The sequence below is a fragment of the Bemisia tabaci genome, chromosome 8, assembly GCF_918797505.1.
Source record: "Bemisia tabaci chromosome 8, PGI_BMITA_v3".
In the NCBI taxonomy this organism is placed as follows: domain Eukaryota; kingdom Metazoa; phylum Arthropoda; class Insecta; order Hemiptera; family Aleyrodidae; genus Bemisia; species Bemisia tabaci.
In genome coordinates this window covers 10,725,677-10,740,226 of record NC_092800.1, presented here as the reverse complement: position 1 = coordinate 10,740,226, position 14,550 = coordinate 10,725,677, and the positions used below count along the sequence as shown (strand labels likewise).

The following is a 14,550-nucleotide window of genomic DNA, read 5'->3' as shown; positions in this document are numbered from 1 at the left end:
TTCAAGAGACCAACCAAGAAAAATAAATTATCTTACAAAGAAAATATTTCCATTTTCTTTTACCTGATCTTTTAACACTTAACGATCCATTGATTTAAGCTACTGCTGTTTCTCACACACAAAAACATCACAGGTGACAATTATTTTGAGTATCGTTGCCCTCCTGACATACAGGGTGTAACTACACTGCGCGATGAACATTGTCGTCCTTATAACTCAATACTTTTCTGCTTTTAGTCGATGGCGCGACACGACAAAGCGGCGACATACAGTCGATAGCATTTCAATAATCGCCCCGCTGGGCTCATCTTAAATTATAGTTCCGCCCTTATGTCATCCAAGCGGTGTTAAATCGTATTTAGTTACTGTGCCGGAGAGAAATAAAAAATAGATGAGAGAGGAAATATAATAAAAACTGCCAGTGGTGTGGAGTGCTTTGTGATATATTGACTGATCTGACATTTAAACCTATGGAAAAAGATCAATAAAATGGGGTGTTCGCTGCGAACACCTTAATAATCGATTCTTTACCACAGTTCAAATGGGGAAATATTGATAATCGATCAGTCATGCCTTGCCCTTGAAAACTGCGTGAGATTAAGGCAAAATCAGTGTTTTTGCAAAGAAAAACGTTGCATCCCATTCAAATGTCAAAAATGGTATCAAATACAGTATTTCATTGCTCTACAAAAAATTCTGCTTTTATTCAGCAAAGTTTGCTGAGGAAATTTACCTATTAAAATATTGAGAACTGTAGATAGCAGCAAAAATACATGCAAAAAAATTAATAGAATATATAATATGAGCTTGTTTCAAGTCGAAATCTTCAGCCATTGAACCCCCTTAAAATAAAATTTAAGAATGGTTGGAGATAATAATAAGATCAAGAATAATACATAAAAGAGAGGACCTTTATTGATAAAAAATAGACATGATGTCATAGTGTCACATTTAAAAATCACAAAACATAGGTGCAGACTATGTAATTTAAGTATTGACTTTTGTTGTGTTTACAAATTTTGAAACCATATCTCAAAATAAATAACTTGAGCACTGACACTATCATTTGTCAGAATAGTGATGCAAAGAGCATTATCAAAATCTGAATTGACGTTCAAATTCGTCTTTATACAAATTTTACAACTTGTCGCTCAAAATAAATGATTCTTTTCTTGAGAAGCCTTCTTTGAAGGTTCAGCCAACATTTTTAACAGTTGCGTGGATATCTAACTGCTGATAGAATTATAATTTTTTTTGAAAACCTGAGAATCATGGCTGGTTTAAAAAATTATTATGACAGAAGCAAGAGGTGAAAAAAGTGGAGGGAATTAATACTGACCACTTATAATACTGTTTTTTCAAACTTTTGATTGATTTAATACAATATCTATTGGTGAACTTAAATTTTTGCGACAACCATTTAAAAATGTTCTTGAAGGGAGAAACTCGGCGACCAAGCTAGCGTTGAACAGTTGAGCAGCCCTAGACTTAACTGCCAATACTGATTACATAATAATGATTTGGGAGCATTCAGCTGAAGGGAACTAACGAAATTCCATAGGTGTAAAAATTGTACATCTTCATTTTTAAGAGGAAAGAAAAGCCTAGAGTAGCAAATCGTTTTTGTTTTTCTACTAAAAAGTGTCAATTTTTGAGGAAAACCATTATGTAAAATTACTGCTTTTACATTTAATATTTTTAAAGGCAAAGGGGAAGTTGAATAATTATGGAAACACTATAATTGCCCTAGTTCTCTTCTGCTGAACACAACCCAATTTACTGAGTTGTTAAACATAGCCTGCAAGATACAAACCCAACCCAGGTACATAAATTTGTTTAATTGAAACAGCTAACATCAAGACTGATTCTATTGATCATAAAAAATTTGTAAAAATATAAAAATGTTCCAATAACAACTAATACATGCGCAATAAATTTGCTACCTAAAAACATTATTGCACTAAAAAATAATCTATTCCATGGGTACTACTTAAAATTTGTGTCTAAAGAGTAAAACTTTAAAGAACATTATTTCACCTGAAATATCAACTGATTATGGCAGATAGACCACAAAAGCACATACCCTTAAAGACACATTTTTATCTCACTACATATTTGCATGAAATTGGTTGCAGCAATTCACTGCGGTACATTTGCAAACCTCTGATATGAAATTAAAATAAAAACCAATTTTAAAAAAAAAAATGTAAAATCTCTCGTTGCTACCAGAGTGTTTTTAGAGGAGCAAAACTAAAAAAGTCTATTCAACGATGATCAAAACTATACAACTTACAGTAGAGTATTTTAATGACTCAAACTAAAACATCTTGTTAAACAAAAGTTAGAGTCAGAATTTAAACATATTTAAATACTGAAAACAAAGAATTCATCTGATTGAGTGCTTAGAGCGGTTATTAATGAATAAAGCATGACAGAGATGTTTTCTTCTTCAAATCAAAACCTTTGAAAACTTTAAAAAGCCTGCTGGCCAGGAAATGCAATGGTCAATAACAAGGTGCATGGTGAATTGGTCAGACAAGTAAAATTGTAAATTAGGCAACGAAGACAATGTATTGAGGCTGAATTAGCAATGATTCAGTCATTAAAACTTCCAACTTCTCCGTGAAGTTTTATAATTTAACAGATAAGTTAAATTCAAGAAATAAAAGTTTTAAATTGTTGGGTACGATCAATATCAGTGGTAATCAAATTACAAGACAGCTGAGGAACACGACAAAATGTTTCATGGATCCAAGAGATTATTGACCTAACTTTTAAAAATATAAAGTTGCAGATTTTAGTAGAACTAAAAATAGTTTCTTCATTCCAGACATTGAAATGATTACAAATAAAAATAGATTTTCAACTTATTCTACTAACAATCTTTAAGAACAATTAATTTTGATTGAATTCCTTTTGGAGACAAACGCCACTGATGGTTTACTATACAACCATATTTTTTGTAAAAAGGAGGGTCAGAGAGACCAATAAGTGCATTACGGGTGCAAAAGTACAAGTTGGACAAAACAAAAAGGAGAAACTTTCGTAATATCTTACGAATATATGACTAAAATACAAACATGAAATAAAAAAAAAAATCCCAGAATGAATGCTTTCATCAGTCCTGCTAAAGAATGCAAAATAATTATGCAAACACAAGATATAGATGGCTGAAGTAAAACAATGCTTATCTCCATTGTAGCATTTCATAATTTCTATTTTTCTTCTTTTTTTCAAGAAAATCAACCAAAATTTCTCCATGAACATTTCTGGGAATGTTTTTGAATGGTGAAGAGAACTCACAGAAAAAATCAAGAAAAGCCGTTGGTGGGCATTATAATAAAAAAATAGTGCATGAGTGCAGATTTGTTGCTATCAAATGCACACATTTTTTTTTTTACTTCAGCCGTTGAGAGGATAATACAACTTTCCGATATAATTAGATAAATTTAATGGCTAAAATAAAACTGAAATAGGAATAATAAACACATGTGTGATGAATTCTAAGAATAAGAGATACATAATAATTCGTGGATGACAGTTATAAAATGAAAGCTATGTATTTTTGGGAAACTCTATTGATAATTGACAAGATAAATTGAGAACATTTTTGACTGGTCCTACCAGTGTTGTAGGATGCGGAAGATTTAGGAACAAAGTGAATTTAAAAATAAACAAAGATTGAGCTAATCAGTAAATTCAAGTAAATGAAAGTGTTAAAGTTGACTGATAAAGTACACATTCAAAGAATTTAGTAACCTCATGAATGAGTTTTAAATTACAGAAGGAAGGGATACAATGACCAAAAATTGACTTAATAATGAAAAGGGTACAGGAATTTTTCAATCTACAGTTCTGGTTTAAAATGAGGAAGAGTTACTCCAAACAAACTATCAAAGAGAAAAAACTCCAGTAGAGATCAGCTGTGATATATTTTCAGCGACTCTTTCCAGTTTTTAGTGTCTGCAGAATGTAAGAGGCTTTTTGGTTTCAGGATGAAATTAAGACTTCTGAATTTGTTGCTTTGTAATTATTGAAGGATGGAAACCTATTCCAAGAAGAGCAAAAACTCATAAAAAGTCCAGTTTTGATGAGTTTTCAACACTTTCCTGTAAAACCTGCAAAATGTACGACGCAATCTGTTTTTGCAATAAAATTCAGACTACTGTATTTGTTGCCCTGTCATCAAAGGATAGAAAGGGAGATGGAGGATTTGATAAAATTTCAGAGCTTACACACATAAAAAAAGTTAAGTCAATCTGGTTGAACACCAAAATTGTTTGGCACAAGAATATCATTTTGAATAAAAGTATCAAAGAATAAAACATATTCCCAGAGTGAGAAGGCCACCATGTCTCTTTCTTTGCGTTTATAGAAAAAAATAAAAATAAAAAAACTCAATTTTTAGAAAATTTGAAAAAATAAATATCTAGAAGGAGATAAGAATTCTTATAGAATGATAGTGTACTTACTGATCAAAGAGTAAGATTAAAAATAGAAGAAAAGGGTAGATTTCTAAGATAATTTGAATTTTTCGGTTAGCAATTTAAAATGTTGTCTGTAGGTGATCAAATAGAATAATTGTCCGCAAGTAACGAAAAATGTATTAACTTATGTGAAACTTAAGTCCCTTCAAAAGTAAGATGCTAAACTATGCGGTCACTATTAATGCTGAAAGAGGTTTCCTGCTCAAACTTAGAGTCCACACATCTGAACATTTGAGCATAGAAAGAGGAAAGAGAAGACAGTGTGATAGTTGAAAAATACCTGAAAGTTCCTATAACATTAAAAAGTTGCTTTCACTTTTCCCGAGGAAAAGGTTGAGCCACTTAATTTTGATTCCAACAATTTCTAAGTTCCGACTGATTATTTTCTACTTACTCATACATTTTTATAAAATGTTAGTAGAATTATGATTGCTAAGCTTTTTCACATTTTAAAAAAGAGGAAAGGAACATTTAAAATGTTTTGTGGCAAAATGGGACTGTCTAAAAAGTTCCGAAGTCAAAGCACTGACAGATATTGTTATCAAGAAATAATCTTTGGCAATATTGGATGAAGAGGAAAACTGATAGCATTATTGCATGTATGTTTAGTCATGAAGCCTTGATTTTTACATTGCACATACGGATTGTACGGTTTAATATTTTAATGTATGTCTATGCAGTAATACAATGTTCTTCAAGCAATGAATACATGACCAAGGGCGAGTAGTTTTTCCTGAAAATTGCTGGAGAATTCGTAAAATGTGATTGTTCACTAATACCTCAATCCACAGCAGAAAAATTTTCAGTTAAGCCATTTTTGTTGAAGAGGGTTGAAAAATTGGATTTTGAGATTTGACAGAAAACTCTCTCTTCAGAATAAGTTGCAAAAGGTTCAGTTCATTGAAACTATTTCTCATGCCTGAGGTGGGGAAATTTATTTGGGAACTTTCCAGACAGTGCTTGAATGACGATTGAAAATGAAAAATTGTAGAGCACCTTATCATTCCTAAAAAATCTGTCACCAATTAAATGAGTCTTTTGTACAGCACAACCAAACATTATTTTTTTTTTTTTTTTTTTTGAGATGGAAAAATAGATCCGAGTCTCCGGGCTCCATTACATCCAAATTTTCAAGAGTAAGAAACCGAATGACTTTTATACTTCTTAATGAAGAGAATGGAACGAAAAACATTCCTGGATAGTTTAATTTTGTTCTTTTCCACGGTGATACAGATATTAAAATCGGCTCATTTTTTCGAGCAATGATTTACACTTCCTTTTTATGGTCAATTTTTTGGACTTACTTTTGTCTTTGCTTGCTAAAAGTTGATCATGATGAAGTGAAAACTCGATGTGATCACAAACATCTCAAAACAGCAGCTTTACATAGAGTGATTGTAAAACCCGTAAAACAAGGCAAACTGATAAATAAAGGCTGAGGGATTACCTAGCATAATAGTTACATTTCTGTGGAGGTTTCAGGGATTGTTTCCCCTAATTTCTTCCGTCGTTTGTTGAGCAAAGAGTTATTTGATGCAGTCAAAGATTTGATCTGAATTTGATCGTAATCCACGCGCATTGTTGCTAATGACCGCGTCATTTCTTCTTGAACCTCCGGCCAGATGTCTTCTCCCTCTTTTAACATCTGCCCTGTGAACAAGGGTGTCTGCGGGACCTCTGTATATTGCTGGAAAAATAAAAGAAATCAGATTAAAAGCTGAACATAAGCCTATGCAAAGATGATAAATTTTGTTTGGTTTCATTTATGAACTGTGTACTTCTTTTCCTGTTATTGCTATAGAAAATTTGGAATGAATGTTAAACTTACGTACCATTGGAGGTGAAAAAAACTGTGAAGATTAGTTCTGTACAGATTAAAGTCATTCATTCTAGAAAAATTGCATTTCTCAAGGTTCATCAGCTGGTTTTCTAATGTGAGCATGTTTTATGAATTCCAGGATAGGGTTGAGGCAATGTGTTATATAGATCTTTGAGCCCCAAAATCCCAAAAGTTAAATTTCTGAGTTAACTCTTTTTGGAACACAAACATCCTTCGAAAAGCATGGATAAGATAAAGTTTCTTGAATTTCTCAAGGAGTAACGTATTTTCATCCACATCAAACACCAAAACTTAGTGCTCCAGTAGATCTGATAATTTTTCAGGTCAGGGCAGCGCAGCAGCTTCTCATAGTTTTGAATCCTCATCTGTAAAATTGCACTGAAATTTTCTTTTTTAATGACGAAACATTTCCTCCTAAACTCTACGAAATATATGTCTGAAATTAAAAAATAAATACATACTGCGATCCACTTATGTCGCATGACTTGATTAATCTCAAGGCGGTGGGCTGGCTCCACGCACAACATACTCTGAATTAGAGTTTTGGCATCATCAGAGACTTTACTCCACTCTGGATCTGGGAAATCAAACTGTCCAGTTCGTATTCGCCGTTTCATTCCGGGAGAGATCGCTTGACCATGATTGCTGTAAAACGGTGGGAATCCGCACAATCTGTTTTTGGAGGGGTAAAAATAAACATTAATGACAATGAAAGCAAGTTGCACTCGAAAATAAAATATAGATGAATATAATGGGCCATTGGACTAGATTTGAAATAGAATAAAGCGCCCTAGGTTTTCGCTTCAAATTCTTACATAGAAGTGAATCACACATCAGAAAGGCGGAAAGCAACTCCTGACCAAGGTATAAACAAGTATTTTAGCACCGATCAAACGGAGGTTAGATTATACAACTGATATCATTTGTATTATTGCCTTTGTATTTTTGTATTTTATTAGTTGATTTTCAGGCTTCCCATGTTATGATTCGTTTTTCTCGTAAAATTGCGAAGAGAGGAGATGAAACGTCCTTACGCCGTAAAGCTTTACTTCATACTTGTCTGGTGGCGCATTGCAGCTCCAGAGAATGAGTGTACAAATACTGTAGCACACTGAATGATGCTTATTATACTGCTATTATGATGCTACACAAGATACTTGAATGTTATGATTAAGAAAGTTTAAACTCTTCATTTAAATTAGACTGTTTCCTTCTTACATCAAACTAACAGTGCAAAAAATATTTTAGTGTATTTTCTGAGGGAAATGCAACATCAATATTCAATTCAAGTCATCTGTTCTTTGGGTGCAACGGAAAAAATGACAAAAACTTTGAGTCAGACAAGAGAATACTTACAAAATGTACATGATAACTCCAAGAGACCATATATCACAGCTTTTATCATATTTCTGTGGCCCGAGCACTTCAGGAGCTGGAAGAGGGAAAATAATGAAAACTTGCTGTTAATAAATCCTTTCCAAAAACTGATACGAATCCTGCATCCTTCTTTTTAAGAATATATCACTAAGACTGAATGATCAAATGTATCAGTTTATAGACATTGAGTGTGAGAGAAAATTTTCAGATTAGAGGCATGACAAAAAAGTCATTTCGAAAACTAAGGGGAAAGCAAATTATAACTGATTATTTCTGGAGTTCTAAGGGAAGATAAGGTGGCATGGATATCATTGGAACAAATCTTTCCTTCAGAATGCCTCTTTGCTTTCTCTCTCACCTTGATTTTCCACTCCAGCATCTGTCCCATCTTTGACTAAACATTGTCAGCGACTCTGCACTTTTGTCAGACTCAACAGGAAAAAACTTCATGACCAGACCGAAAAATAAGTGACAATAAAAGATATGTTGCAGGCAATTGGCAATTGTTGATTTGCACACCACGAGGGGTATATATGAAAGAATAAAATTTAGAAAAATAGAAAAAAGAGGAGAGTACTAATGATTTTTCCCTAAATAAAATAGATATTTTTCCTCTGATACATGCATGATGACTACTGGCACACTCGCACACTGAGCGTGTGGTGAAATCAGTAACCTCAGTTGGGTTTAGGTCATATAGACAACTAAACTAACCAAGACCAATCCACACAGGTCAGTCATTGCGCAGCTTTTTTGAAATCCACTCCCCCGCCCGGCCCTAACTCTCAATGCTACGACACAATGGGTGCTCCCATAAGAAATACATTGCAGGCACTCAATACTACGTCACTGCGCAGTAGAGTACCAAAACTCGTCCTCGGGAATGACTGACCTGTGTGGATTGGTCTTGAAACTAACTGTATGATAAAGCATTGAGTATCACGAAAAGTAGAGAGGTTTAGAGCGGAGAACCTTCTTTAGAAGGCCTTTACTAACAAAATGAGCGTTTTGACGGTGCCCATTTTGGAAATTTGTCCAAACAACACATAAGCTGCATACTAACCGCTGGCAATTGCCAATTGCCTACAACAGATACAAACTTATCCCGAGTTGATAACATTGTTCAAATGGGGAAATTGACAGGGCCAGAGACAAAGTCCGCCTGATCAATAAAATAACTTATTGAAATTTCACTGCAATTGATACAAATTCAGAGCGAAAATTTGCAAAACCGATCAAGCTATCTAAACTGATGGTAGCAAGGAAAGCGAAGAAGAGTAGAAACAGTTCGGAGCATTGTCTGTCGTAGAAATGTCTGCCATGATGTCACATCTGCTTCAGCTGCTCTTCACAGCCACAAATGGCGAAAACCACTACTCACCCACTCATTATTTGGACGTATTTCTATCAAACAGAACTATGTGCAGGTGAGAAAAATGGGGTGTGCTCTTGAAAGCTGCTTAAGAAACAATGTAAAAGTGGGCGTGATTCCTTTTGAAGAATTGGAAAAGCGGGATTTTAAATTCAGCAAACAGAACTATGTGCCAATTGAATGCGGGGTTCATGAGCCGCGGGCATGGCACGAGAGCGTTGTGGACAGGGCTCATGAGTAAAAGCGCCCGACGACGATCCCCCCCCCTACCCCGGCTCCATCATTACCGCTGACGTCACTGGCGCTTTATTATTCTCATTCACTCTTACGGCCAGAGAGCTAACGAGCACACCCCATATTTCTCACCTGCACATAAATCTGTCTGAAAGAAATACGTCCATTTAACTCAGCTTCACTTGTTCTTTGGAATTTGTCTTCTATTAATGGTGCTTCAATTTAGAAATATTTAACTTTGAACAAATATGAATATCTACTTACCAACATAGTAAGGTGTATAGCAAGGTGTTTGTAAAGAAGCCCGAGCAGATGTAATTTCTTTTGCAAATCCAAAATCTGTTAGTTTTAAGACGCCTGTTTCATCTGTAAAAGAAAACAAATAACAACCAATCAGAAATTACTGATGATTAAGCTATGATAATAAGTGTAAGGCATTTTTAAGAAGTTAAACAAACAACTTTACTTGAGTTCTGTAAAAAAATTTTTTCCTCGTGAGGTTAAAGAACGAGAGCTGAATATTCATGGTACAAATTTTGAGAAAATTCTCATAATTTTCTATGCCTGCAGAAAATACTCTCTAAAAATTGACTATTACTGACCTTCAATATAAACCCTCACTTCGATTTTTCTTTTGATTTCGCTGACTATTGCTAAACAATGAATAAAATCTCCACTTCTAAAGATTAAAATAACGGAAAAATGTACTCTGAAATTGTTTGTGCTTTCTCAAATGGCACTGGCTGAAGTTGCTAAAACAATGCTTTAATCATGGAATTCTTTGATCTTTCCCAAGAATTTCCTGACATTCCAGGTTTTCTAGACCACCAAAAACCTAACAAAATGGTGGTCCAACTTTTTGATAGCTGGTAAAAAAACCTATGATTGCAAGGGGCGTTAGTAATTAATTCCTTAAGAAATTCTAGGACTAATTTATCAGCAAAAAGTGGAGTGGACAACCGATAATGGAGCACAGTAACATGGCGGAAGCTTTACCTTTCTTGGAATATAATAAATTTTCTGGTTTTAAATCACGATGTGCAATATTCTTATCATGAAGATACTTCACAGCCATACAAATTTCTCGCATAACTTGCGCAGCTTCTGAAAATTGAGAGAAATAAATTAGTAAAAAGACAGTTTCTGATGACTAGCATGGAAATGATATTGAGAGAAGTTACAGAGCAACATAGAACACATCGTTCTCTTACTGGCTTCATTAATTCATTGATTAAGTAAAAGATAATTAATGATAGTTTTTTTGAGGTCATTGTAAGATATTGTTTGTTTCCCCCGTAATGTCTGCTTCCAAAAACCTAATACACATTCCTGTAGATACATTTAATTGAAATCAACTTATATGCGTGCAAGTTTGAGAATGTCTTAGAAATGATGAAGGTAATAGTGAGAAAGACCTCATTTGTCAATAATTAATATTTATAATTTTTTTCAGCCCATGTTTTATCATCTCCCGCATGAAGGAACGTATCTTGCTTGCGCTGTCTCAGTATACCTATGAACAAAATATGTTTTCATGGAAGAATCTTCTTTTGAACTTGTCTGACAAATTTGATGTCTTTTGGTTGATGATCGCCTACAAGACAGGCATCATGGTAGCTCTTATCTCTAGAGAATGACTAAATACTTAACATGTTTTAAACTTTCAAATTTTTCGTTTAGTTTTCAAACACCCACCCAAAGTCTATTTTGTTTACTTTTGTTACGAGTCTGTAGCGGACAAATAGGACTGAAAGTCCTGGTCAAAGGAAGAATGACAGAGAGGAATTTATTCCGGTGCTTGATTTAAAGACTCCTAAAATTTAAAGGGTCTCCATAATCTGTAGAAGGAAATTCAATGGATAGGTAAAAATTCCAAGCCTATTCCTTACCTCTTTCAGTGAAGGCTCCATCAACTCTGTCTTGAATCCTTTGAAATAGTTCTCCTCCTTCCATGCTAAAAACAGAGAAATATGTAAATAATTTAAAACGGCTTGTAAGGGGCCAAATTAATTAGCGTAACTTCACTTAGGAGGATTAATATGTTCCGACCTCATCTGAAAAAAATTCTAAATGAAATAAAAAAATTCCTGGATAAAAAAAAATGCATAGTAAGAAGCATGCTTCTTGGTATCACTTTGACACTTGTGCTGTTGGAAAGAATTAAATTAAATAAGTTTACCACTAATAATTAGGCTATTTTTTTATTCTTACTTTTAGAGCAAAGCAATATTTTTTTTTATTGGAGTGTGTGTCAACCAAAGTGGTTCAAATATCTGTACTCAGACGCCGCATTCCTAAGATAGAGCTCCTTAATATAAGTGAGTGACCACCTCAATTTGTAAAATCTTCCTTCATCACCACAGAATTTGATACAGCTTGCAATGTTGATAGAAAATATTCATGGTTAAAAGTAAGTATAGGCACTGGTAAGTTATTGAGCCATGAAATTTTGAATTTTCATCAGTAGGTATTTTTCAAAATAAATCTTGCAAGATTTGCGACACAATAACTTAGGAAGATATTTACTAATAATAAAATATTTATGCACATTTTTTGTTGGGACTGCTTCGAAGAGAGATTTTACAAAGATAAGACAAAATGTTTTCCTACCAGAGGGTAGAGATCCTGGGCCAGCAGGTCACTGCTGAAATTGGACATTGCAATTCCCTGACTGACAAAAAATGTCCATTTAAACTGTCTCTTTTAATTGTACATCTGTACAATTCTGACTGAAAATTCTCAAAATTTGTCAAAATCTGAAAACTTAACTAAAGACATTCGTCTCTGCAACTACTGAGATGACAGCGGAGCAACTGTTTTTGGCAGTCAATGAATAATGACTTCCAGAGAGAAAATAGTCAGCAATTTCCTCTCATTACTCAGATTAGTAAAGGCCTGCTCCAATGCCCTAAACAGCATTAAGTATAACATTCTTGCTATTTTGTCTTTTCCTGATGTTCCATTGTACAATTTAACTACATTCTTTTCTGTTTTGATCAATTAAGAAAAGACTACACATTTCAGGCCGGACATCTCACTAGATCGCCATCTTCCAGGCAAAGTATCACAAGCGCCATGCGACGTTTAAAAATTTCCGCCGCCGTTTTATTTTTTTACGGAGAAATTGTTCAACGAAGCTGTCCGAAAATTTTACTGAATTTTCTTTGTGCTGCCGATAAAATTTAGTGAAATTTCCAAACAGATTCAACGAACAATTTCTCAGTAAAGAAATAAAATGGCGGCGGAAATTTTTAAACGTTGCATGGCGCTTGTGATACTTTGCCTGGAAGGTGACGAGATATGGTCCACGATAACCAAATGACCTTCAGTAATTTGTACATGTACTGCTCCTTGATTGCAGTGCGTTTCAACACAGAATAAATTTTTACTTACCATTCCATAATTACTAGAAGGCAGCTGTTGCCACCATATGTATTCTCATAGACATCAATGATACTAACAATCTGTGGACAACTACTAACTTTCCAATGAATTTCGACTTCCCTGCGTGCTTTTACACTATCTCGCAAAATCTGAAAGGCGAGCAAATGGGGGATTAGAACATTTTACCCTATGAGGATAGGTCTTGCAATGGCAAAGGAGGTTGCCCTCTTAGCTCATGGTGTCAAACGAGACTTAACATGCTGACAAAATACAAGTTCAACTTACGGTATTTTCTATACCTTGATAAGAACTGAGAACAAGGTTTTCTCGTCAAGAAAGGAGAGTGGTTGAGAACCTGATGTATAGAACTGTCACGAGAAAAAGGGACATAAACTATCAGAGATCTCGAACGGAAAATTAAGATATTTTTACAACTGCTGAGAGGGGTATTTGGAAGAGTGAGATGAGCATCGAATCGTTGGTCAATAGACCGGCCAAATCATCTGTAAATAAAGCAGTCCACTCTCCTGACGATTGACCAGAGGAACTGCCTGTAGATGGCCCAGTAGAATGGCCTGTTGATCAACTAGTAAAATAGAGACTGCCTGTCTACGAGTATTTGAAATGATGCACTTTCGTGTGCATGATGTTGTACGTGCATCGCACATCATAGAGAGGAGGCATCGTATACTGAGGCATCGTATACTGAGGCATCGTATACTCAGTATACTACGTATACTGAGACAAATGTCAATCCCTGATTACCTCCGGATCTCACATGTTAATACATGCAGTAAGTGGCACCACTGATGGGTGGTGACCTAAACAACACAAACTTGACTTACGTCTCAACTACAATGCCTCCGCTCTAACATTAGTAATATTGATTACGTCGTAAATCTAAAGAGCACACAACTTTTAAAAAGAAATAAAGGAGCTTTGCAAAGCCATGAGATGAAGTTGATACCGGTATTATTCAAGAATAAGATGTATCAAGGCGAGGTAGCAAGTTTAGCGCCGTAGTGATTATCATTAGTTTAGGTAAACGTAAGAAGATTCAGGGATATGTTGTAGTCTCCTCTCCTAGTAACATGGTCATAGACCAAATAAGAAGCTTTGTACTACGGAAAATCAATGGTTGACCGATATGCTTGGTAGATAAATACTGACCTTCAACGCGTAGGTGATTCCAGATTTTTTGTTCCGACACTGTACAACCTTCCCATTTATTCCAAGTCCCAGGACGTTGTTTGAGATATCGTAGTCATCTGTGACCAAATTAGTTTTAGGAGCTTGACCATCCAAATCTTTCATGTCTCTGTAGGTTCCTGTGACTTCTCGGTTGAAGTATCCATCCATTTCAGACAGGTTAAGTTCTACGCTTTTCGACTTGATAAAATTTCAAAATTCATAAAGGGAAAGTTAGAAGTTGAAGATAGGGATAAAAAGCAAACATTACTCTTGTTAGAAGACACTAATTCGCACACTGATAAAATATTTCGTCTGTAAATAACGTTTTGATTAAAAATTAGTGATGATGAAATTGCTCCAGATAGTCCAGATTGGGCATCGCGATCTATTTTTACAAAAGCAGAAACACTCCAAAAATTTGCGATTAGCAGCGCCACATTCCAGTGATTGAGTGGATTGTGCAACATTGGAGTATCAGCCACTTGCTTTCCAATCACTTCCTTATCACCATTCCTCGGAACGAAGTTTCTAATGAATTTATTACGGAAAATAGTGGTGAAATGATAAAGTGTAGTATTGTAGTCGGTTTTTACGGCACTTTTTTCGGAGATTTTAATTACATAATTTCAAAATATTATGATTTACCGCGGTGGCCAAAATTGGAA

General features: G+C 34.8%; 1 protein-coding gene across 1 annotated transcript; it reads right to left on the bottom strand.

Annotated features, from left to right (window-relative positions):
* Positions 1–890: 890 nt before the first annotated feature.
* Positions 891–14,261, bottom strand: MAPk-Ak2 (MAP kinase-activated protein kinase 2). The gene is made up of 8 exons (XM_019047807.2): positions 13,865–14,261; positions 12,704–12,843; positions 11,200–11,264; positions 10,307–10,414; positions 9,575–9,676; positions 7,684–7,759; positions 6,789–6,999; positions 891–6,174 (listed from the first exon to the last, which is right to left on the bottom strand). The coding sequence occupies exons 1-8, from the start codon at positions 14,051–14,053 to the stop codon at positions 5,947–5,949; spliced, it is 1,119 nt and encodes a 372-aa protein (XP_018903352.1). The 5' UTR covers positions 14,054–14,261; the 3' UTR covers positions 891–5,946.
* Between the last annotated feature and the right edge of the window lie 289 nt (positions 14,262–14,550).